Here is a 24,871-nt window from a genome sequence, read left to right as displayed (position 1 = left end):
AAGGAGCAGGCTCATTCAATGAGGAAAAATAACCTTGCTCGTTGGAGAGGGAAGATAGAGGGCGGGCGGGATTATTTCAGAGCACAGGAACGAAAAGAAGCCTGTAACTTCGCCTCAACTTCACCTAGCTTCTTCCCGGACATACTTTCATCACCCTGTCCTCATATATGGAGGTTCCTAATCGGAACCGGAAGTGAAACATCCCTTGATTTTGTTTTATGCTTGCCTCTTTAGATAAAAAGAGGCCGCTCCTGAAGTTAAATACGACATCTTGAAACCGGGCGGAAGTTGCCTGCCCGCCCGCCTCTTTATTTTTTCCTTTTACGTAACAACACCAGAAGGAGCGGTTTCTGCCGCCCCGCCTCCTTACGTTCAAAGCACTAATAGGAAACAAGAGCTGCAAGGGCGTGTTAGAATATGAGTCCAGAAGGACTTGGTCCAACTGCGCACGTAAGTCCGCCCTGCCACTCTTCGCTCGGGTATGCCAGGGACCGTGCTTGGGGAAAGGGGTGGCGGTTGACCTGGCCAGAGTCACCTTCTTGGAGCCAGTGCGCCTGTTCAGACAACACGCTAAGCCATGGTTAGTTCACTATCCCTTTTACAACAAATGGTTAGCAAGCATGGTTAAACTGTGGTTATGTAGCAGCCATGCTAAGCCATGGTTCACATGGCATGCTAAACCATAAGGTTTGTTTTAAAATGCTTAAACACTGTGGCTTAGCGTGTTGTCTGAACAGGGTCAGTGTTTAAATGCAGCTGTTGGACTACAACTCCCATCACCCCCAGCCAGCATAACATTGGCCATGCTGGCTTGGAATTGCTGTCCAGCACATCTGGAGGTCACCAGGTTGGGGAGGGATAGTCTACAGCTAGATCTCTGGAAGAGGCAGTGTTACACTTGGGAGTTATGTGCTTCATGACATGAGACAAGAGAAGGATGAACAACCTGGCTAACAACACTCCTCTCACCTTAGTTATGCATATGGCCAAGGGCTGAAGAACCTCCAGCATATGGGCCAAATTTGGTCCACGGGGCACCCCAATCAAGCCTGTGCAGCCAGCCTTCCTCCATCCTGGTGCCCTTGTAGGCCAACACATCTGGAGGGTGCCAGGTTGCGGGAGCCTGATATAGGCTAATAAAAGGACACATCATTCCTGCCTTGAGAGGAAGAGGGCTGCTCCCCCTCTGAGCCTGAAGTAGCCTCAACTGTGTTCTTTTCACCTCTCCACCCCCTCTCTCCACACCATAGATATCCAGAATACTGTGGCTGCTAAGGTCAGCTGAAACAGTGCCCGCTCTCCTTGAAAATAAGAATTTTTTAGCATACCAGCTTCACCCCAAATTTCTAGCCCTCGTCTATTTTTTTCTGGTATTTTATTCTAATTTTGTTTGTTATTGTTATTGTTTTATACTTGTCACCTTGGTCATTTTATGGAAAGGAGAGGCATAAATGTTTGTATACTTACTTACATAACTTATATCCCACACTTCAGCATAGACGTATGTTCCCAGGCTGACTACTTAAGAAGTAGTAAGATACAATGAATGTACAATTAAAAAAATAGAAATACTAAAAGAAAGCCTACAAGCACCAGACTGAAACAGCAACAGTTGTTCAAATAGACGTTCTGATTGTATTGCTAAAAATATCAAATGTTAGCAGTTTATATGTCCAGGCAAACATTTAGGCCTGATGTCTATATAACATTAAGAAGGGCTCCTGGTGTGCCTCCCTGGAGAAGGCATGCTAAATGCCAGGAGCCACAACCGAAAATACTCTCTTTCCAGTCACCCACACCTGCTACATTTCAGATGGCAAGGGCACCTGGAGAAAGGCCTCAGGCAAATTGATGTGGGAGATGGCGGTCCAACAGGTACTTCGATCCTGAGAAAGGTAGAGCTTTAAAGGCTAAGATCAGTTCTTTGAAATGAGCTTGGAAACTTAAGGAGCAGTGGAGTTGTTTCAACACAGGGAAGATATGATCTCTTCTGGTCCTTGTTAACAGACTTGCTGCAGTTTCTGGGTTGTCTTCATCGGCACCCTTATGTAAAATGTGTTGCTGTAATCCAACTGTACTTCTATTGCAAAAATAACACGTGCTAAAATTATGGAGCACAAATAGCACTTTTATTCATGTGAATCTTTATTATGGACACAAATGTTTCTATGATTTCCTTTTTTTACGTCTGTGCATCTATTCTTAATCTTGGCTGATTCTGCTAGTAGAGGATTTGGTTTCTGTAGCATGATACATGATCTTGCCCTCCAAAATCTTTTTCTCTCTGCTTCACCATGACTGGCTGGTTAGGCCTAGGAATCCCCTGTACATTTTTATGAGATGAGCTGGACGCTGCCTTTGGCTCCTTTGCTCGTGGGATTGCTGCTGACAAGAACCATGGCTTGGACCTCAACTGGAAAGACATATGGTGAACTGCTCAACAATCTTTTCAGTAAGTACAGACAGTAGGGTTCATCTAGGGTTCATTTCTAAAACAACTGCTGAAATATCTGAATACGGTGCATGATTAATCATATGCCTCTCTTTTAAAAAACTAAAACAAATCCGGAGTTATACCAAAGAAAATTATATAGCTGCACAATCCTAAACGACAGGGAGTTACGTAACAGATGTCCACCACTTCCAAAGGCCTGCCAATTCACTGAAGCCAAGACTATTGGTGGGGTGGGGTTCTTCTAAAGGATACAAGAGCCATGCTGGATCAGTCGGAAGGCCCATGTAGTCCAGCATGCTGTTTCCACAGTGGCCAACCACTGCCTATGCAAAGCCCACAAACAGGACGTGAGTGCAATAGCACGCTCCTGCTCATGTTCTGTAGCAAGGGGTATTGAGAGGAGAACTGCGTCTGATACAGGAGGTAATATGTAGCCATCTTGAGTAATAGCCGGTAGCATATCCTCGATGAATTCATCTGATCTCCTTTTAAAGCTATACAAGTTGGTAGCCACCACCACCACGTCTTATAGTAGTGAATTCCATAGCTTGACTATGTGTTGTGTGAGGAATTATTTCCTTTTGTCTATCCTGAATCTCCATTGGATGACCCCAGGTTATTTATTATTTATTTAGAGTATTTTTTATCATGCACCTCAGCCAAAAAGGCTCCTAGAGCAGCTTACAATAAATCAGTAAAGAAGACAGTCCCTGCCCTCAGGCTTACATTCTACAAAAAAAAAACATGACACACGAGGAAAAGGGGACAGGGAGGGCAGAGGGAAAAAAGAAATTAAGGAGACTGTTTAGCAAGACTGATAGGAAGGCCCTGCTCCCCCACCCCAATCTCTCAGTGGTCCTAATATTATGAGGGAGGGAGGAAATACTAGAACCTGGGGTCACCAATGAGAGATTCAGCACATTGCATTTAGTAAGCTGTCACAGAGTTGGTGAAGGACTTCTTCCTTGGGACAAGACTGACCTCCGTTTAATTTTACACAAAACTTTGGAAAGCCATTTTTCTTACTGAGCAGAAGCCCAGCCACTGACCTGAATACCAGCCTGTTGCCAATTTGTCCAAATAAGCTGGTGTCCATTTCAGAGTGGACATGATCTTATACATCTACTGTCTGTCTTGTTGTCCTCTTTCTTTTTCTGTAGAAAATGGTGTGATTAAATCTCGGCGTGTCTATGATGTCTTGTCGGCCACAGATAGAGCCCACTATATCAAGTATTTTCCATATATGGACTCTCCTCAGTCAATTGGTAAGAAATGTCATAGGTTAATGCCAGTTAATAAAGAAGATACTACACTGTGTGTGGCTTTACCCTCTTGAAATCCCAGATTGGTGCCTTGGCATTGATCCAACTGAAATGGCCTGCAGTCAGTGAAGTAGACTTAAAGCAGGAAATCTTAAATCTTTGGATTGCTGAGGAAGACAGAGGGAATGGGATTTGTGATGGGGGAAAAGTAGGTCCATAGTAAATGCTCAAATTACTGTAGATCTTAATATGTAAAGCAGATTTATCAATGGATTTCTTTCAGGGTACAAGGCTACAATCAGTGCACCTCACATGGTAAGACATAACTTTCACATCTGTTTTTGTCCACATCTTTTAAACAGTACATGAGGACAGATATGCATTGCTAAAGTTCAGTAGAGGAAGCACAAAGGCCAAAAATGTATGAATTTCTCTCATACTGAGTCCGGCCATTGGTTCAGCTATCCCATTACTGCCACAGGATTGAACCTGGAACTTTATTTATTTATTTATTTATTTATGCAAACTATGTGCACTGCCATTATGGGTCTTCCCACTTCCTTAGAAGCATTATAAGTTTATTGGTCTTTTGGGGCTAAAGCACTAGCTGGATAACCCCGACTCCCACATAAGTGGCCTAAGTCAACAAGAAGCCTTGTTTGTGCCTGTTGTGAAATTAAAATGCCCTGGATTTGTGCTGGAGGAATTTTTCAGCTGAAACATCGGCTGGGTTCAAGTTGCCAGAAACAGCCTTGTTTACCCCTTTACTTGTACTCTGAGAATAAGCATAAGAGCACATGGACTAGGGATTTTGTAAATCTGGAGTGTAACCAAGGACCTGGCACCTCTGAATCTTGAGTAGAACTGCAGATCTAAATGTGCCGCTCTGTCACTTTTGGACAAAGAGGATCATGAAAAAATGGCTGTAAGTGAAAGCGGGAAACACTGTCCCTTTGTTTCTGTAGCATGCTCATGCCCTTGAGTTACTGAAGGACCAGCTAGTGGAAGGAGCCAAGGCACTGGATGTAGGGTCAGGAAGTGGATACCTCACGGCTTGCTTTGCTAGGATGGTAAGCAGAATGCCGCTCGGATTTCTTTGGGCATCCTTAGGGAGAAGAAATAGTCTATTTTCCCTTTTAAAAACACATTTGTGAGGCTTTTCTCTTTGGAACAGATATCCTGTAAATATGATCTGGTATATTTGGTACTATTTCAATTTCAATAACCTTTTGGCTACTGTAAAATATTAAATTCGGTAAATGAAAAGGGATCCACTATAGTGCATTTCAGTTTTGGTACAGACTTTTAAAAGAATGAACTAAAGAAACCCCTCTCTAGAAAATTCTGAAACTATTCCACCAGCCTACCAAATAAATTGCCTAGCACTGCAAAAAGGTAGGCTGGGACTGCAAATCCTGGAAGTAAGTCCCATTGGACATGGGGAGACTTAATTTTGGGTAGGCATGCCTAAGGATTGCACTGTAAGATGCACTTTTATTGGAATGTGGTGATGAGCACATTCCATAACCACGAAGAATGCATGATGGGTACAGTTATAGCAACAAATGCCAATGAGCTGTTCATTTTCTAAGCAACCAGTTTTACTAGGCCTATTCTTCAGGCATTCTTGAACTGGCTGTACATGTAAGTGGATGGAAATTGTACAAGCATTGTACAAGAATTCTCCTAAGGGAAATTCTCTGTTCTCGTTAAAAATATATATGATGCATTTGTAGTAGTAACACAGGTTGAAGGGCATGTCGCTACTCCTACAGGTGGGTCCCACAGGGAAGGCAGTGGGCATTGAACACATTGAAGAGCTTGTTCACGAATCCATAAAAAATGTCAGAGAAGATGATCCAACTTTGCTGAGCTCTGGCCGAATAAAACTTCTAGGTGAGTGGTCTGGTCTGAAACCTTGGAGCAAATTCCTGTACTGGTAAACTGGAACTCTTCATTTTCTTTAGCCAGGACAGTGCGATGTAGCAAAAACACTAAAATATATATTTTTAAAAAAGATACATGAGCAAATGATTGCTCTATATTGTCTCAATGACACCATTTGTGGGGTTCTGCTCAGTTTACCTTCTTAATTGGAGAATAGACTGATGATGACAAAGGAACAGAGCCTTCTAGGTAATGCAGGGCTGGGCAGCTTTTTTTTTATTATTATTATTATTCCTGTTGAGGACCACGTTCTTCCATGGGTAACTTGTTGAGAGCTGCACGTTGGCAGTATGCCGTCCTGAAAACAGCATTGGGCACGGACAGAGGCAAAAGAGGGTGGCTCACCCCTTTTCTTTCTGCTGCCGCCTCCTCTCGCTCCCCCTCCGATTTCCTTCCCATGCATTGGGCTGCCGGGGACATATCACACTTTCCAGAGGTCTGAATTGATTGCATGTTGGGGCGGGGGGGGGGGAGCTTGTGAAACTAGGGCAGGAGCCACAGGTTTTCCATCCCCGATGTCATGGTACCCTTATTGTGGACCTCCTGCCCCAAAGAGGCCTGTCAAGCCAGCTCAGTTCTTTTTTTAGAAATTTAGTAAGGACCGCTTTTCCCTCTTTTTGTTTGTAAAACAAAAAAGGCTAGTGCAGGTGCATAGGAAGCTGCCTTATACTGAATCAGGGAGTGAAAAAAAGCCAAGGGCAAGGGGTGGAAACAGAGATATGCCTGGGAAAATATTTATTTGTTATTGCCGACACGTTTCGGACTTATGAAGTCCTTCTTCAGGGCAATTCAAGTAAGGGTATAATTTCAATTTTCTCCAGAGCAAAATGATGTGTGCATCACACATAGGAGATCATCTTTTTAGTTATTTATTTATTTTTTAAAAAAAATTATTTCAAATGATACCACTTAACATAACATACAGACTAAACAACGAATACAACCAATTACATAACAAAGTACTTGAGTATATAAGTATTAACTGCTTGTTAGCCATAAACAATCAACATAATCCAACCAGTGCACCCCCTTCCCTTCGGGATCACTCCTGTTTCCAGAATCTTAGCACCTCTTCTGGTGGCGGATTTCCACTTCCCTTAGAAAACACAAAAATTAGGAACTGTTTCCATATCACATCAAATTCGTTCGTCTTTGCTATACCTCTTCTTACCTTAATATTACATGTCAATTTATCATTAATAGCAATATCCCAAACTTCTTTGTACCATTCTTCAATATGATAATCCCCCTTCCAGTTCCTAGATATAATTAACCTTGCAGCAGTCAGCAAATTTGTTATCAACTCTTTTGTTTCATTTTTACACTTTAAATTTTCAAATAGTGAGAGTAATGCCACTCTTGGTGTCGCTTCAATCTTCATTCCAACTATTTCTTCAATCTCATTAAACACCATCTTCCACAATTTCTGCACAAATTTACATTCCCACCACATATGTAAATACGTTCCCTTTCCCCCACAACCTCTCCAACAATTTGCTGAGTGCTGGTTACTCATCTTATTTAACCTAACTGGAGTTAAATACCACCTCCAAATAATTTTATAATAATTCTCTTTTATTCTCACTGACATATTTTTCAACACTCTTTGTCTCCATAATCCTTCCCAACTCTGTTGCCCTATCTGTTCCTTCAGAACTATCTCCCACACCATCTTTCCTGGACTTCCCACCTCCCCTTCCTCAAGCATTATTCTATATATTTCACTCATTAATCCTTTTATTGGTTTATTTTCTCCCTTCTCAATTTCTTTTTTGATAATTAATTCCTCAAACTTCGTTAACTCCCTACAATCCCCATTATCTCTTAACCAATTTTTCGTCCATTGTTAGGAGATCATCTTGCTACTTGGGGTTTCCTTTTGTTTTTGGCGACTTTTATACTGAATCAGGCCATTGGTCCATCTAGCTCAGTATTGTCAACACTGACTGGCAGCGGCGGCTCTCCAGGGTTTCAGGCAGGCATTTTTCCTGTCCTACCTGGAGATGTTGGGGATCGAACTTGGGGCCTTCTGCATGCAAAGCAGGTGCTCTACCACTGAGCTACAGCCCCTTCCCCTTAACCAACTGGCCGACATCTTCGTTTTCTGACTTGCCAGAGAAGTATTTTGCTCAGCTACTGTTGATTTTGGACTTTGCATGAATATGTGTATTTTAAATTGATAATATTTTAACATTGTTAGCCATCCTGAGGGTTCCATAAAGCCATGTTTGGTGGGGTAAAATTTTAAAATCAAATAATAATTTTGTTTCTTTTAAATTGCATACAAATAGAACTATAAAACCAGTTGTGTTCCTGAAAATATATGTGGAAATGGCATTAACTGGGAAAGCTAAGTTGAGAGTTTGGAAACAAGAGATAAATATGTGGCCTCTTCCACCATTTCTGCATTTGTTTCCCCCCCCCCCAGTTACGTTTAGTTTGGCTGGTATTATCGGGGAGCAATGTTTCTCTTAGGCTTCTCTCTGTGGCTGCCATACACAGTTTTAGGACCCCCAAAGCTAACATACTCTGCATACAAGTTTCTCCTGCATATAGGTTTCAACTGAAAGGAGAGTTAGGGGAGAAATATTTAGAAGAAGCTGCCATCTGAACAACAACCTTCACTGCACATTCTCTCTCCACAGTTGGGGATGGCAGGAAGGGGTACCCCGAAGAAGCCCCTTATGATGCTATCCATGTTGGAGCAGCTGCCCCCACAGTTCCAAAGGCGGTAAGACAGAAACGTGGCCCATTTCTCTTGACTCTGGCTAGGGCCTTTTTCAAATCATTAACTACAACATCTCTTAAGTTTAGAAAACTGCTGTGAAAATGTGTGACATTGTATTAGTCATTATAATAAGAAAAGAGAACTAAAATGGAATAAAAAGGGTAAGGTGCTTTACTTACTGAGTCTTCTCATAAACAGTGATTCTTTGTCTAGCAATCTTTACTTACTGAGTCTTCTCATAAACAGTGATTCTTTGTCTAGCAATCTGATTTTATACGCTCTCGATATGAGATGTAAAGAGAATGTTTCACTGTTGGCATCTTTCACTGAAATCTTCAGCAAACAGAAACCTTGTATAGAATAAGCTGGGTTACAATAGCAAGTCTTTTTTTCCTCCTTGCACTTCCTAAGGAACTGGATACTAGAGTTTAGTTTGTCTTCACTTTTACGTTGAAACTTTTTAAATGGATACCATTGTTTTTATACTGTTTATGTTTTTGATGGTTTTAAATTTTGTATACTTTTTAAATGTTCACTGTTTTTAACTTTTGTAAACTGCCCAGAGAGCTTCGGCTATGGGGCGGTATATAAATGTAATAAATCAAATCAATCAAATCAAACTATTTCACTTTTTCCAATGGATTAGATATGAATTTAGTCATACTTTGAGTAAACCATTAAAATCAGTGGGACTTAAGTTAGTTGTGATTAACTTAAGCCCTCGATCTCACTAGGCCTACATGAAGTATGACCAAACATGGATCCAATCCATTATTTTAGTTTACTTTATTGAACTTGCTGATCCTTTTTTTCCCTTGTGTGTTACCAGTTGCTGAATGAGTTGAAACTAGGCGGACGACTAATTCTGCCAGTTGGACCAGAGGGTGGAAACCAGGTTATGATGCAGTATGACAAAACAAAAGATGGTCAGATTGTGGAAAAGCAGCTGATGGGGGTGATATATGTTCCCCTGACAGACAAGGAGAAGCAGTGGCCTCGGTAAAATGTTAATAAGCTCCCCCCTTCCTGTGTTTGGAAGACCTAAAGACGGTAGTGCATGTGCTGGTAACTTCAAGGCTCGACTTCTGCAATGCACTCTACATTGGGCTACCTTTGTGCCCAGTCCAGAAACTTCAACCAGTTCAAAATATGGCAGCCAGGTTGGTCACCGGTCTACCTAGGGGGGACCACATTACACCAGTTGTAAAATCTCTTCACTGGCTGCCAGTTAGTTTCCGGGCGAAGTATAAAGTGTTGGTTATTACCTTTAAAGCCCTACATGGTTGGGGTCCAGGCTACCTGCGGGATCGCCTTCTCCCATACAATCCACCTCACACACTCAGGTCCTCTGGGAAGAATCTACTTCAGTCTGCCAAAATTAGGCTGACAAGTATTATCCAGAGGACCTTCTCTTCTGCTGCTCCCTGACTGTGGAATGGCCTGCCGGAGGGGATTTGTCAACAACAGTCTTTTAGCATTTAAGAAAGCTATAAAGACTGATCTATTCCAGCAGGCCTATCCAGTGGAATTTTAGGATATTTTAATAATGTATACTATGTTTTTAAGTCAATTTTATGTATTTTATATTTAAAGTTGTTCCCCGCCTCGATCCAAATGGAGAGGTGGGTAAGAAATTATTATTATTATTATTATTATTATTATTATTATTATTATTATTATTATTATTAGGCTTTGTTAGATAAAAGCGTACTTTTTGTGAGGTTATAAAACACCAATGAAAAAAATCCCACCCTTTCTCTGTTGTCGGCATTGCTTGTAATGAAATTTATTAAAAACTGTAATTAGCTTTTCTTAAAGAAGAGATAGGGAAGGTCTTGGGAACCACAGAGGACAAACTCAAAGAAAGCATGTGTTCTTTATAAGGCTACATTGCCAATATCGTACCTTCTTAAAATTTAGCAAAAATTATGAACATAAGAACTATGCTAGATCAGACCAAGCATCCATCTAGTCCAGCATTTTGCTCACACAATGGCTGACCAGCTGCCAACAGAAAACCCACAAGCAAGACATAAGTGCAACAGCACCCTCCCACCCATGTTCCCCAGCAACTGGTGTACATAAGCATACTGCCTCTGATATTGGAGCTAACATATAGCCTTCAGGACCAGTAGTCGTTGATAACCTTCTCCTCCATGAATTTATCTAGCCCCCTTTTAAAGCCATCCAAATTGGTGGCCATCACTACATATGGCGGTAGTGAATTCCATAATTTAGGTGCAGTGTGAAGAAGTACTTCCTTTTATTTGTCCTGAATGTCCCACTAATCAGCTTCATGGGATGAACCCGTTGCCCTTTTCTGCACCTTTTTTCCAACTCTACAATATCCTTTTTTTAGGTGCAGTGACCAGAACTGCACACAGTATTCTAACTGTGGTTGCAAGTCTAGCAAAATGATTTCATCATCTTGGTGCATCATTTGTTTTATTCATTTTATGCTGTGATCCCAGGCTCATTGGCAAGTATGCCCTATTAAACATAGCAGAACTTACTTTCCAGTAAGAATGAATGAGATTAGACTGTATGCATATCTTCATGTGTACACATTCTGCAAGGATGCTCCTTATCTTCATCTTGGGGTTTTCATGCTTTAAATCCCACCCCCACCCACCGCGGGACTGTAAATGACAAGGCTTGTCAGCTATTTCTGTACCTTTAAACTGTAACTAACAATTGTTTGGTTTGAATGCTCAATTCCTAGCTTACTAAACCATAATTTAACAGCCAGGAATGTGCAACAAGACTGTTTGTTCCCTCTTTGCCCTTCCCCTATCTTTCTTGCTGCTTACATCCTGGTTTAATTAAACTAATGTTAGTTGTTATGTCCAAAATAAGGAACCATCATTTAATATTGGTTTACTAACTGAACTCTTCATGACAAGGAATGCCACTTAATCTTCAGGAATATTTTTTACCTTTTGGAGGGAAATGTGAATGTATGGTTAGTAACAGTCAATTCTCTCTCTCTAGGGGTGAACTTTAAAAAGACTTAAATCACTTGTAAAGGATCTTTGGAAAGCCTGTGAACTACGTTTGGAAGGAATAGGCATTCATATGCTGTATATACAAACACATATGGCTCTGCTTTTTGAATGGACCTTTTTGATGCTATCTCAAATACAGATTTAGGAGACGCCTTTCTGCCAGCCCAGCAATTTACTCATTACCGCCAACCCCAAGCACTCTTGAAGTTGGGAGACAAAGAAGCTTGATAGTTTCAAGACTAACAAGTAGTATTAGTCCCGCTGTCCTGTTTCATAGATTTGCATACACAGGATTTTATTTCTAAAGAGGAAGAAATAATTGAGCTATGTATCTGTGCACTCTATGAAATAAGGAACCAATTCTTATTTGGTCATCTGAAACTTGGGAAACGTTTTCCATAGTCTACTACAACAGAAAAAATACTGGAAATAAACTGCATTTGTAACTACTTAACCTAATAAAATAATGAACTTTGATTTTGCTTTCCTTCTTTGTATCTACTGTTACATTCATAAGACAGATTTGCCTTGCTGGACCAGTCCGGGGTTTATCCACTGCAGCATCTGTCTTCATCAGTAGGTCATGATTGTGATATCCCTCCCCTCTTGTTTGCCTTAGACACAACTGACTTGTGATAGCATCTTGCCATAGTGCTTTCCTTCAGCTACCCTGACTGTAGAGAGACTATTGATGGCCCATTCCCCTGCAACCCATACGTAGTCAGGTGTAAGCCTACACTTCGCTGCTTCCTAATACTGCACAACTGAGGGCAGATTTGGCCTTGTACTATTTCACAAAGTGAAAGTGTGAAGTAATTCTCCTTGAGAGGCATATGACTTTCAATAGGACTTGCTTATATGTAAGTGCACTTTAGGACAGGAGTTGGGAGAAAGAAGATCTGTCAAGTTGTACTGGTAGATCTCTGGGTAATTTGCAGTGGAACTGTTTCTGATTGAATTGGTTAAGACAGCAAAAAGAAGGCTCCACCACCCCTTCTAAATCAACCTACTGAAATGAAGAAACCTGGGGGGGGGGGGAAGAGGGAGAAAACCAGGAGCAAATTTAAGCAAGCTCAATTCTGTTGTTGGTCTGAGAGAGGCATTCTGTTCTTTAATTCTAGATTTACATCTGACATGGGCCATTATTTCACATGTGACTCCAGTTGGTAGACCTTGATGTTTCCATTTTAAAAAAGTAGGTGTGTAATGAGTAGGGTGCTTGGGTTGTTGTTTTTATTTGTTTTTTATTACGTTTTTGTTTTAATCTTGGTCTTACTATTGTTAGCTGCCTCTGAGCACTGTTTTTTGGTGGAAAGGCGGGATATAAACCAAATGAATATCTATCTTCCCCTCACAAGCCTGAACTATGCCCACCAAATACCACCACCCCTTAGGAAGAAAAGCGGGCCAGGTCTTCCCTGTCGCTTGGCTTTTTCGTCACGGAAGCCGTGCGAATACGATTGGTTCAGGTGCTTGCCGTCACGAAAGGGCCGGACAGTCCCGACGCCACGTGGGGGGAAGTTGGCAGATCATGCTGCTGCTGCTGCTACAGCCCCAGGAGCCGCGGTGGTGGGTGTTGCTACTGGTCGGGCCGGGGTCCTGGTGGCGCGGCTCCTCGGCCGCCCTGGCCTCGCTTTTGCCTGGCCGAAGCATGGAGGAGAAGCCGGTCTCTGAGCCCAGCGAGCAGGGGAGCTCTCCTCCGCCGGCCAAGAGGCAGCGGCGGCGGCTGCTGCTGGCGGCCAAGAGGCAGGCGAGGCGGCCCGGGCCGCTCGAGGAGGGCGAGAAGCGCTACGTGCCGCCTCCGCAGAAGCGGAACCCCGGCGTCAGCTTCGGCGAGGCTCACTTCGCGGAGACCAGCTACTACTTCGAGGGCGGCCTTCGCAAGGTGCGGCCCTACTACTTCGACTTCCAGAACTACTGCAAGGGCCGCTGGGTGGGCAAGAGCCTCCAGCACGTCTTCAGCACCGAGTTCCGCGCCCAGCCCCTCGAGTGCTACCAAGCCGCGGCCCGAGCCGGCCGCCTGCGGCTCAACGAGCAGCCGGTGCGGGACCTCAGCGTCATCCTCAAGGTGAGGGGAGGGCGCGAGCTCTCCCGAGGCTCCTGGGTCTAGTGCATCAGCCTTCCCCAACCTAGCGCCCTCCAAGTGGGTTGCTCCCAGCAACCTCTACCAGGATGGTCATTGGCTCTGCGGGCGGGGATGCTGGGAGTAGTAGTCCAAGACAACTGGAAGGCGCCAGGTTGGGGAAGGCAGCAGGTGAAGGGCTAACCGCTTTTCCTGCTCTGTACTGCTTCATTCTGTGTGTGTTGTATCTTTGAATATGCCCATTTAAGTTTTCCCTTGCCTGTGCAAATATTGCCAAAACTACACCACCTGGCAGAAGAAAGAAGTATCAGCATGGAGGTTTGCAAGGATATGAGATCTTGGGGGCGGGGGGGGGAGGGGGCTTAGCACCCACCCACCCCCAAACAGCACAGTTACAGCACAGTGACATGGAATGCTGGCAGACTGGGGGGAGACCCAGAAGACTGTGGAAAGAGAAATCATACGGAGTAGCTGGTCAAGGAGGAGAAGAAAAGGAAGAGAAATGGAGAGATCAAAAGGGTAGATAGAATCATCTTACTATCTGGATAGATCATTTTCTGCTTTACGCAGAGATACTATTTTGCAGTGCCCCCTGAAATGAAAAGCAGAGCTGCCCATAGAGATCAGTGGAAAAATCACATATTTTTCCACCCAGAAACTCCACCCCTTCAAAATAGAAATAGAAACCCAAAATGGAGGAAAAAACTAGAGTGGCTTGAACCATGAACAGAAGCACTCCACATTGCAGAGTCCAACATCTGTCATACAAATACCAGTTGAAATCACGATTTCAGGATACAGTAAAGTTGTTGTTTTAAATTTGAAAACTCTAGATGGCTTTTAATTTCAGTCCCTTCGAAAGCTTCTGTTATGTTTTAGAACTAACTTTGAAGTAACTGACTTCAAAAGTGAAGATGCAAATTGCAAAGCCTTTCTTGTCTATAGAGATCATAGAAGTGGTGTGATATGTAAAGGCTCTACCTGATAGAGGATAATGGATTTGTAAATACTACACCAGAATCCTCTCAGTGTGTTCCTAATTTCCCCACCCCAGTCTTAATATTGAAGTTCTCTTTTTTTATGTTAAGTGGGGTTATTTGGCATAATTCTTCACAAACAAGCTACTTGAGAATTCCCTGCGCCTACTAATGTACTGTAATTGCTTTGCTTGCAGAATAATGACTTTCTGAAGAATACAGTACATCGCCACGAACCTCCAGTCACAGCACAGACTATTGAGTTTCTGGAAGAAAATGATGAGGTTGTGGTTGTAAACAAACCTTCATCTTTACCAGTCCATCCTTGTGGCAGATTTCGGCACAACACTGTCATCTTTATTTTGGGTAAAGAACATAACCTGAAGGAGCTTCACACTATTCATCGGCTTGATCGGTTGACATCAGGTGTCCTCATGTTTGCCAAGTCAGTAGAGGTGTCCAAGAGGATTGATGAGCAAGTTCGACAGCGGCAGGTGAAGATCAAAGGATTTTGTTGTTGCTCACATTGATAGCCCACCCTTCCTCCAAGGAATTCATAGGCCCTGTTCAGACAACACGCTAAACCATGTTGGTTAAACTTTTTGAGTTAAACATTATGGCTTAGTGTGTCATGTGAATCATTCCTGTTAGCATAGGCAACTCCATTTTCAAAAGGAAACTATGAAGTAGCCATTAAGCAGCAAGCGAGGAGTCACGTACCCGAGGGTGTCTCCTTGTGTCTGTCTTATCTAACAAAAACAAGAGCCTTGGCTCCAGTGCAAAGTTAGCTTACAGTAGAGCAAAGGGATTGTTTAACAAAGATTAGCTATGTTCCAGTGTTACTTTCTGATTGGTTCATGCTGCTACTGGGCACTGCCCTTTGCAGGCTTCAAATGCTGTACTGAATTCCTTGCTTCTCTGTCTTACTGCTCGCCTTTGAAGAGACCCAGACCTTGATTATAATCAATAAAGCGCTTTTGAACCCTCTGTCGCTGGAAGAGTGGAGTCGTGCTTAGGGGCTGATTGGATCTCGTCCCTAGGCCAAAGAACATTGATCTAACATTCCTAACCATGGAGGCTACATAACCATGGTTTAAACATGCTCACTAACCACTTGCTGCAAAAGGGTTAGTACACTAACCATGGATTAACATGTCTGAACAGGCCCAGAGTGGCATACATTAGATGGAGTTGCCTCCCTCCCCTTTATCTTTACAACAGTCTTGTAAGATAGGCTAGGCAGAGAGAGTGACTGCTTGCCCAGTGGGCTTCATAGTCCATGCAGGGATTCAAAGAGGTCTCCCCAGTCCAAACCCAACATACTAACCACTATACCTCACTTTACTTTTGTTTACTTTTTCCTCATTGTAGAAAGTATAAAATAAAATAGATGGATGCAATAAAAATTATCCTTGAATAAGGCACTCAAAATCTAGGATGGTGCTGGTTTAGACTCCTGGCAGACCCCATGTGCAATGTCCTTTGTGAATATATGGGGCTGCCTGTAGGCTCACAACTTTGCATAACTGAGCTGTGTATTACAGGAGTAAGCAACCTAGTGGAATCCAGATGTTTTGGTCTACAGTTCCCATAAATGCCAGCCAGTATGGTTAATAATCAGAGGTTCTGGATGTTGGAATCCAAAACTTCTGGAAGGCATATGTTGCTTACCTTTGGTGTATTACAGCTTTCTACGCAAAATTTAAAAACCTATCTTTTTATGGTTTTTTTGTCAATCTTTTTACATGTTACGTAATCAGTGCTTCATGTTTGGTGCAGTATGAACATGACTTTGAGTAATCTGAGTTTTTATTAAATGTGAAATATTTTTTAGACTTTTGGGGATTGCAAGGCAGAAACTGTTTGCATGTGGCTTGGAACCAGAGCACAAATGTTAACCCCTATCCTCAAATTAGCAAAAGCTTTCTCCAGCCTGCTCTTGTGCAAGCAACCTGTATGCAGCCTTTATCTCTGCTGCTGTGTAGATTATGGAATTTTTTAAAAAAAAGTAAGCTGAGGTCTTCAAGAAGTTCCTTTATGCATGAGGAAGCTAAGCAGGTCATGCTAAAGGTCAGCCTTCCCCAGCCTGGGGCCCTCTAGATGTGTTGGACTGCAACACATACAGTGTAGTCCAATGTATCTAGAGGGCTTAAGGTTGGGAAAGGCTGAGTGAGGAGATAATTTTCTGATGTTCTCACACACTCAGCTCTTCCACATTCTAGAACTGATGTTGATTTTTTTATTTTCTTCTCCCCGGCCCAAATAGCTGGAGAAGGAATACGTGTGCCGTGTGCTTGGAGAGTTTCCCGAAAATGAGGTGACCTGTGAAGAGCCCATCCTGGTTGTATCTTACAAAGTGGGTGTGTGTCGTGTGGACCCCAAGGGTAAAGTGTGTAAAACGGTCTTCCGGAGGCTCAATTACAATGGCAACACGAGTGTGGTGAAGTGTTATCCTTACACTGGCCGCACCCATCAGATCCGCGTCCATCTACAGTTTTTGGGACACCCGATTGTGAACGACCCCATCTACAACACTGATGCCTGGGGGCCAGCAAAGGGCAAAGGTGGCAAACTCAGTAAAACGGATGAGGAGCTGCTTCGAGCATTGGTGGAGGGACACCTTTCGAAGCAGAGTCTGGATGTCTTGGACGTTGCTGAAGAAGACCTGAAACCACTTGTAGGAGATAATGTGCAGGAGACTCCAGGGAATTGTGTTAAGCCTGGGCAGGCCGCCCTTGCAAATGTCAATTCTGGCAGTACTGAAGCGTCTAACGATGAAGGTCAGAGTGAAATACTGGGGTGTTCTCAGGATTTCGCCCAGATGCACAAGGCAGAGAGTGGAAAAATGTGTCCAAGTGAGCACCTGGAAGAAAAAGATCCTCTGTGTGAAGAATGCAAAATAGTGAGGCCTGATCCATCACCCAAAGACCTGGTCATGTATCTCCATGCCTTGCGCTACAAGGGAGCAGATTTTGAATACTGCTCCAGGATGCCTGCCTGGGCACAGGATGATTGGGAAGAGACCTGAGACTTTAAAAATGTTTTGTAAAGGGTGTGTGGGTGTGGGTGTAAGTAAGAGAGACATGTTTTCCCACTAATGTTTTTATCATCAAGGGCAATTGAGTGGAGGAAGACTTCCTTTTTAGTTAGTGTGAAGAAGTCATTAAAACAAGAATGTTTTCACGAGGTAGCTTTTCCGTGGTTTGTTTTATGTATTTCAGGTCTCTTTTTATAGCAGAGAAACTAGATAGAATTATTTGAAGATGCAAAGCTTCTTACCAGACAAGAATGTTCTTAATTTGAAATATCATTTGTAAAGTACCTATATACAGGTCACACCATGCAGTCTTTCAGTGTAAATGGTTTGTAAATAATGAATGTGGTTCGTTTGCTTAACGTTGGCAATCGGCATGTTAACTTTTCATTTACATTTCCCTTTTGTATCTGTACAAGAGCTGTTAGGATGTAAAGGTCTCTGTAAATAACTTATTTCTGATGCTATTGTGGTACTTTATTTATTTATTTATTTTTATTTCTGTTACTTTATTTCTGCCCCCATCAGTTTATTGAACTCTCCTCAGTCCTATTCACAAATGAATACTTATACTTATAACGGATTGGTCATAGTGTTCAAGGCAGGGATTAAAACATGGAAGAGGCATCGTTCCTGCCCAAATAGTTTATAATCTACTCTCATTCAGAAAAAAGACAGCTACACTGCTTATAGTCCAAATACTGACCTTTTAAAATGTTTTAAAACCTATTTTATATTGTAGGGCTTTTAAAATTCAAGTGTGTCTCACTGCTGGTATCTCCCTAGTCAACTGCTTTCTCTCCTCATTGGTTCCTTGGATTAGGGCATCTAATGTGTGATGAATGTGCATGCTGTATGCAATGAAAAGATCACACTAATACTTAAGGGACAAACTAATTTCAGGACTATAAGGTGTGGGGCCAATGGCTTCACTTAGAATAGTGAGTTCTCCCATCTGGTCCAAAACTCTGGGGTGTCCCATATATTCCATAGTAGCAAACCCATTTTTGTCACTAAGTGTATCCTCAGTAGGAAGTCACAGGCCGTCTTGGGTGTTGATAAATAGACTTTTGTTGCAATCACATTCTGTGAGATTAGGTGTGCACTTAATTGGTTGGTTCTTCTGTACCAACCCTGTCTTAATGATTTATTAAGCTGTGAACAAATGTGGGGACTGTGCGCTCTCCGCATCTCTCTCTTGTGTGTTGGCTTTGGTGCTTTGAGCATGGTTTCTTTAAACTCAATGGCCAGGTTTGCACAATCAGGGAAGGAAAATAGCTTATTTTCCAAACCCCCATCCTGCATAATTACCCTCACCGGGCATGATTGGTTGCGCTGCCCGAACCCTAAAACAAGCCATATCTTCCAGGGTGGTTTATAAACTCACCCATCCTCCACCCTCGCTGGGTTTGGACGACATGATAAACCATGCCTGGTGAGGGTAATTATGACTAACTATGCAGGACACGGGGCAGGAAAACAAACTATGATGGCTTGTTTTCCTTCCCTGATCATGCAAACCCGGTCATTATGTCTGAAATTGTGCTTTGCTGACCAGGATCTGAAATCCTGATTAGTAAACTGGCATTAAACCAATTCCCTGTTTCAGATATAAGGGACAACTATGAGAAACAGTGCCCAATGCACCAAAGCTAGTGCGCTAGAGAAGAGCAAAGGCTTGACTATAATTCCTCTCACTAAACCAGCCAGGATTGATGTCTGCAAATTGGTCCAATAGTTTAGATATACATCTAAAAACAGAAATATGGGAAGAAGCCGTTCATCCTTGTTGAGAATGTAGCGGCAGCTTCCTCTTTAAGATTTCTACCTTGTCCTAAGAAACTTCAGAAAGGCAGGTGTGCATGCTTGGTTCTTTTTATGGGAAAGAATATTCTAGGCAGAGACCAAGGGAGACCAGAGAGGGAGAAGGATCTGAAGGTACAGTGCGGTGCTTGAAGTGATTGCCTTTATATGAATGTGTTAGATCAATGTTCTTTTCACCCAAGGACGAGATCCAAACAGCCCTTAAGCACGACTCCACCATTCCAGCGACAGAGGGTTCAAAAGCGCTTTATTGATTAGTAATCAAGGCCTGGTCTCTTCAAAGGGAGCAATCAGACAAAAGACATAGGGAATATGGTACAGTATTAAAGCTTTCAAGGGGCAGGGCCCAGTAGCAGCATTAACCAATCAGAACATAACACTGAGGCATAGCTAATTATGCTAAACAGTCCTGTAAACAATACCTTTGGCCTGACAGTAAGTTACAGAGAGTTAACTTCGACACAGACAGCTGGAGCCAGGACTCTTGTTTATATTAGTAATCAAGGATGCAAGGACGCACACAAGGAGACATTCTCATACAGGGCATTATGACATTTTGCTTGGTGTGCAATGGAGATTTTACAGTTTCCTGTTAAAAATGGAGGTGGTTCTGCTAACAATTTCCCCCCTTTTAAAGCAATTCAAAACTTAAGCTTGCTAGCTTCTTTTAGATCATCTGTGGCTTAGGCTTCACAATAAAATACATTTGCTGGTGGATTACAGACTTTGCAAGACTTTTCACAAAAGACAAAATACAGGGAAGGCAAAAAGCAAGGATAAACAAAAATCATTACAATGGAACAAAATACAATGCAAGAAATCCCTCTTTTAACTACTCCATATTGGATAACTAATACTCTGGAAGACAGAAACAAACTTCAAAGTGATCTTGAGAGGCTGGAGTGCTGGGCTGAAAACAACAGAATGAAACTTAATAGGAATAAATGCCAAGTTCTACACCTAGGGAATAGAAACTAAATGCACAGTTACAAGATGGGGGACACTTGGCTCAGCAATACTACAAATGAGAATTGTTGTAGATCACAAGCTGAATATGAGCCAATAGCGCAATATGGCTGCAAGAAAGGCAAATGCTATTTTGGGCTGCATTAAGAGAAGTATAGCTTCCAAATCACGTGAGGTACTGGTTCCTCTCTATTTGGCCCTGGTTAGGCCTCACCTAGAGTACTGCGTCCAGTTCTGGGCTCCACAATTCAAGAAGGACACAGACAAGCTGGAGCGTGTTCAGAAGAGGGCAACCAGGATGATCAGAGGTCTAGAAACAAAGTCCTATGAAGAGAGACTGAAAGAACTGGGCATGTTTAGCCTGGAGAAGAGAAGATTGAGGGGAGACATGATAGCACTCTCCAAATACTTAAAAGGTTGTCACACAGAGGAGGGCCAGGATCTCTTCTCAGAATGCAAGACACGGAATAACGGGCTCAAGTTAAAAGAAGCCAGATTCCGGCTGGACATCAGGAAAAACTTCCTAACTGTTAGAGCAGTGCAACAGTGGAATCAGTTACCTAGGGAGGTTGTGGGCTCTCCTACACTAGAGGCATTCAAGAGGCAGCTGGACAACTAACCGTCAGAGATGCTTCAGGGTGGATTCCTGCATTAAGCAGGGGGTTGGACTCGATGGTCTTGTAGGCCCCTTCCACCTCTGCTATTCTATGATTCTTTGTTAACTTTCTTTTACAACTAACGTAGGGCTCTAAAAGTCCTTGGGTAGAATCATAATATGTGTACACAATTCTGAACCTTTAATTATCTTATATTTTGGCTTGTGTGGTGATCACAAGCTTTTGCAGGGCAGGAAGATAAGCGTTTGCAAAGAACATTTGGCAATTGTGGAACGAAGCCAAGTCACTTATGAGTGGTAAAAGGCACAAATCCTTTCTTAAAAACATTTGCTATGGCAATTAAAGAAACACTTGGAACTACTAAAGTAACAATTATCAAAATTACAGCTACATAATCTTCACACACATGTAAGATAACTTTAGTGTCTTTTAAATGTTGGGTTGAGTACCTAGGTTGCTCCGTGCTGGTTTCTTCGCCTATGTTGCTGGTGGCTTCCGGTGCACCAGAAGGCAGATGATCATTGCCTGTGTCCTCTGAGCTCCGGCTACTCAGAGGAGGCAGAGGTTGATGAAAATGTTTTATTCTAGAACAATGTGTCCATTTATGTGTCTATAATAATTTCACTTACAAGTACAAAGCAGCAAGGGCTTTCTCAATCCTGGGGTCCTACTTTTAAGCAGGTAGGCTGGAACAAGCAGGGTTCTTCTAACGACAATCTCTGGAAAGGTGCAGGTAACGATGGAGCTGGAAAAGAGAAAACTGCAGGGCAATTACATATTCTTGGAATAAAACATTTCCCAATTCCTATTTAATTCTTTCTTGTTCCCCCACTAAAAACTGAGAGGAAAAGCCAAACATTAGTTCAAAAGAAAACAATTTAAGACTTTTTCTGACTTTAACAATGCAATTGGAAATACATCCACCCATTTCAAGGAAATTTCTAATTTAATTTTTGCTAGGGTCTCTTTTCAGGGTCCTATTAACTCTATCTGCCTTCCAGACTGGAATCTTCATGAGATGCCAGCCTATTTTTAGGACAAAAGTGCCATATTCTACACTACCTAAGAAGTAAAATAGCTTTCTAGATCTGATTTTATGGTTTCAGGCAAGAAAACCTGAACAAAAACAAGTAGGTGTTCAAAAAAACTTTTACATTTCAACAAAGTCAATCTGGATTCTTAAAAAAAGATAACAAGTCCATGTCTGCAGGGGCTTTTCTTTTGATGCATTTACAAATGAAGCCAGTAAAAACAATTCACTGAGCATTTATATTCCTTGGCTGATCATGGTTCTCAAAAAAGTCTTTCAGTCATTGAAGAGTCTGATCAATGTCCATCTTGTGAGGTCTTTAAACACTTGGTCTTTAAACAGGGAGGTCATGATGATTCTTGGCACATCAGGGGTAACAAATCCCATCTTTCTGGGTTCTTGAAAACTTTAGTTATTGTGCTAATTCCAAGTCTTTTTCATAAGGTGGATTCAAATACTGAGAAATGGGCTAGCTCCAATTATGGCAGCTCGCTTGTAGACAAATTAGCCAATTCTTTTGGCAACATCAGGGCTTTTAACAGATCAACTGTTAATTCTCCATGGGTCACTGCTCCATGGGCAGTCACAAATCTTCTTTCTTCCCAAATCTGTCCATGTGATATTTTGAATCAGTAAATATAGTCTTTTGCCTGAAACAAGCATCAGGGCTTCTGTGCATACTACGAGTTCAGCTGCTTGTTGTACAATTGTAGCTGGATCCATCAGTAAACAACTCGAGGTCATCTTATAGGTCTGGGCGAGGTTTGGTGCCAAGTTGCAAGACTTCAAGGCATTCATGCTCTGGAACTTCTTTTCTTTGTAGTTCAGGTATCAACGTGGCAGGATTCAATGAGGCAAGCCTTGGGTCCACGAGGAGGTTGATCTCACATCTGGACTGGCAGGCAGGGTTCAGGTGTTAGCTTCTTCCACTGTACTCCACTGGTCTGTGCCACGTTTTTGGCACAGCACACTTGAGACTGGTAGTGCAAACACAGTAATGCAAGCTGGAGTTTTTAATTGCTTTAATCATTTCACAAGTCCATTTTTAAAAAGCAATAGCTGTATTCTTCTTCTGGCTTCTAATTTCAAAGGATACTGATGCAAGAACACAGGGGTGCTTTTAGGCTTCAGTTGTAGCTGCATTTAGGGCTCAGGCTCAGGGCTCAAAGCATTTCAAAAGTTCTATTAGGCCAAAGTTAGAATATCTCTGCCCCCCAAAAAAAGAACCACTGGGCAATTTTCAGAACACAACGTTCAAAACACACACAAAAATATAGCAATTCAGTATTTCCAATCTTCATCAGCAGAGGATGCAAGATTGTCCATTCACTAACCTTTTCAAGGCAGGGCTTCTTCACCCCCCTTTTCCTTCTGGTCAAAAACCATGCCACGTACACTAACCTTCAAACACTTTCCTTTTTCACTACGTTTCAACTTCTCATCTTCTTCACCTCTGCTATTCACATACTTTACTCTTCTTCAAATCAACTTCACTTCAAATCAACATCTTTTCAAAACAACCAAAACAACCTTTTTAAAAGTCTTTCAAACTATCTCTTCTGCACAGCCTTCTCTCTCTCTCTCTCTCTCTCTCTCTCTCTCTCTCCCCACTTTCAGCAACATACTTTTCTTTCTCCCATCTTGGCAAAACTGTTGGCAAAACTATTTGTACAAGGACTTGAGCTTTTCAACTCAGGCAGTGAATCTTCAAAGCTATGGAAGACATTTCTTCCGTGAAAATGGGGTTCTACATTTTCTAATTATCTGAGGTTTGTGAAAGACAAAATACACAAAGTCTTCAAAATCTAAAACAAAAACTTTCACTGAAAATAAAACTGCTTATCTCTAGCTGCTAAGCATAGGAGAAGCAAAAAAACACTAGGGAGGAGAAGGAAAACAAAAACTTCAAATTTCTTTCACTTGGGCCGGGTGGAAAACACAAACTGACAATTTTTTCCTTTCACTTTAACACAACACCAACTTTTCTGTAATTCACATTCCAACACTAAAGGGCGATCCTTTGAGAGGTACATTTACTCAATTACATTTCTATGTTTGCAAATTGATTCCAATGACACAGCTGAAATTAACTTTGGATCAAGTTCAAAAAAATCCACAAGGGGCAATCTAACATAAAAAAGACATCCATTCACAATCACAAACATTTTTAACTCATTGTTACACTGTTACAGTTTCAAAATCCCTTTTTCAATTTCACTGAAAGCTTTTCCAAAGACAACAACTTTAACCAAAGGGCTCGGGGACTCTTTTCCAATACGAACTATAAGCTTCCCATTTCTGAGGTCAATTGTGAACACCCACTCCCTCCATTTCCCGTCAGGGTCCATGGGATTAAAGGTTTCACTCACCAAATAGCCGTCTCCCGTCTTCGCCCTTTCTAATCACGTCTGATTGCAAATTGTTGTTGCCTGTTCCCTTCCATCTGTCGGGTGGAGTCGATTTTGTAACCTTGGCTCGAATGGTCCCGTCAATTCGGTCTCCATGTCTGCACAGTGCATGTTAACCTACTTGAGGCAAGAGAAATCTCTCTTGGCGATCGCTTCTCAATCTAGGCTCCACTGGCAGGCATGAATCCGTCTCGGGGTAGATCCGAATCAGGCGCCATTTGTTAGATCAATGTTCTTTTCACCCAAGGACGAGATCCAAACAGCCCTTAAGCACGACTCCACCATTCCAGCGACAGAGGGTTCAAAAGCGCTTTATTGATTAGTAATCAAGGCCTGGTCTCTTCAAAGGGAGCAATCAGACAAAAGACATAGGGAATATGGTACAGTATTAAAGCTTTCAAGGGGCAGGGCCCAGTAGCAGCATTAACCAATCAGAACATAACACTGAGGCATAGCTAATTATGCTAAACAGTCCTGTAAACAATACCTTTGGCCTGACAGTAAGTTACAGAGAGTTAACTTCGACACAGACAGC

At 42.2% G+C, this 24,871-nt stretch overlaps 2 protein-coding genes across 8 annotated transcripts; both read left to right on the top strand.

The window, feature by feature from the left end:
- Positions 1–379: 379 nt before the first annotated feature.
- LOC134392960 (protein-L-isoaspartate(D-aspartate) O-methyltransferase-like) lies at positions 380–11,874 on the top strand. Of its 5 annotated transcripts, none has more exons than XM_063117736.1 (11): positions 394–450; positions 1,790–1,875; positions 2,311–2,452; positions 3,616–3,720; positions 4,001–4,032; positions 4,683–4,787; positions 5,493–5,613; positions 8,310–8,395; positions 9,222–9,391; positions 10,752–10,871; positions 11,384–11,874. In XM_063117736.1, the coding sequence occupies exons 3-10, from the start codon at positions 2,341–2,343 to the stop codon at positions 10,855–10,857; spliced, it is 837 nt and encodes a 278-aa protein (XP_062973806.1). In that variant the 5' UTR covers positions 394–450; positions 1,790–1,875; positions 2,311–2,340; the 3' UTR covers positions 10,858–10,871; positions 11,384–11,874. The 5 variants fall into 5 exon arrangements, with proteins under 5 accessions (XP_062973809.1, XP_062973806.1, XP_062973807.1 ...); XM_063117737.1 differs by having other exon boundaries at positions 1,790–1,895; XM_063117739.1 differs by lacking the exon at positions 1,790–1,875 and having other exon boundaries at positions 380–450.
- A 1,092-nt stretch (positions 11,875–12,966) lies between these two features.
- Positions 12,967–17,953, top strand: RPUSD2 (RNA pseudouridine synthase domain containing 2). Of its 3 annotated transcripts, none has more exons than XM_063118871.1 (3): positions 12,967–13,282; positions 14,655–14,951; positions 16,724–17,953. In XM_063118871.1, exons 1-3 carry the CDS (start codon positions 13,049–13,051, stop codon positions 17,483–17,485), a joined length of 1,293 nt encoding a protein of 430 aa, XP_062974941.1. In that variant the 5' UTR covers positions 12,967–13,048; the 3' UTR covers positions 17,486–17,953. The 3 variants fall into 3 exon arrangements, with proteins under 3 accessions (XP_062974941.1, XP_062974940.1, XP_062974938.1); XM_063118870.1 differs by having other exon boundaries at positions 12,967–13,438; XM_063118868.1 differs by having other exon boundaries at positions 12,967–13,465.
- Positions 17,954–24,871: the final 6,918 nt, after the last annotated feature.

Source organism: Elgaria multicarinata, chromosome 2 (genome assembly GCF_023053635.1).
Source record: "Elgaria multicarinata webbii isolate HBS135686 ecotype San Diego chromosome 2, rElgMul1.1.pri, whole genome shotgun sequence".
In the NCBI taxonomy this organism is placed as follows: Eukaryota; Metazoa; Chordata; class Lepidosauria; order Squamata; family Anguidae; genus Elgaria; species Elgaria multicarinata.
This window is presented reverse-complemented; position numbering and strand designations above follow the sequence as displayed.

Bases quoted from the DNA above. Each gene is read 5' to 3' on its own strand.
- RPUSD2 (XM_063118868.1), top strand. From the start codon at position 13,049: ATGGAGGAGAAGCCGGTCTCTGAGCCCAGCGAGCAGGGGAGCTCTCCT. The intron at 13,466-14,654 runs GTGAGGGGAGGG...CTTTGCTTGCAG, and splicing joins ACCTCAGCGTCATCCTCAAG to AATAATGACTTTCTGAAGAA. The intron at 14,952-16,723 runs GTGAAGATCAAA...CGGCCCAAATAG, and splicing joins AGCAAGTTCGACAGCGGCAG to CTGGAGAAGGAATACGTGTG.
- LOC134392960 (XM_063117739.1), top strand. From the start codon at position 2,341: ATGAGCTGGACGCTGCCTTTGGCTCCTTTGCTCGTGGGATTGCTGCTG. The intron at 2,453-3,615 runs GTAAGTACAGAC...CTTTTTCTGTAG, and splicing joins ACTGCTCAACAATCTTTTCA to AAAATGGTGTGATTAAATCT. The intron at 4,033-4,682 runs GTAAGACATAAC...TTGTTTCTGTAG, and splicing joins CAATCAGTGCACCTCACATG to CATGCTCATGCCCTTGAGTT.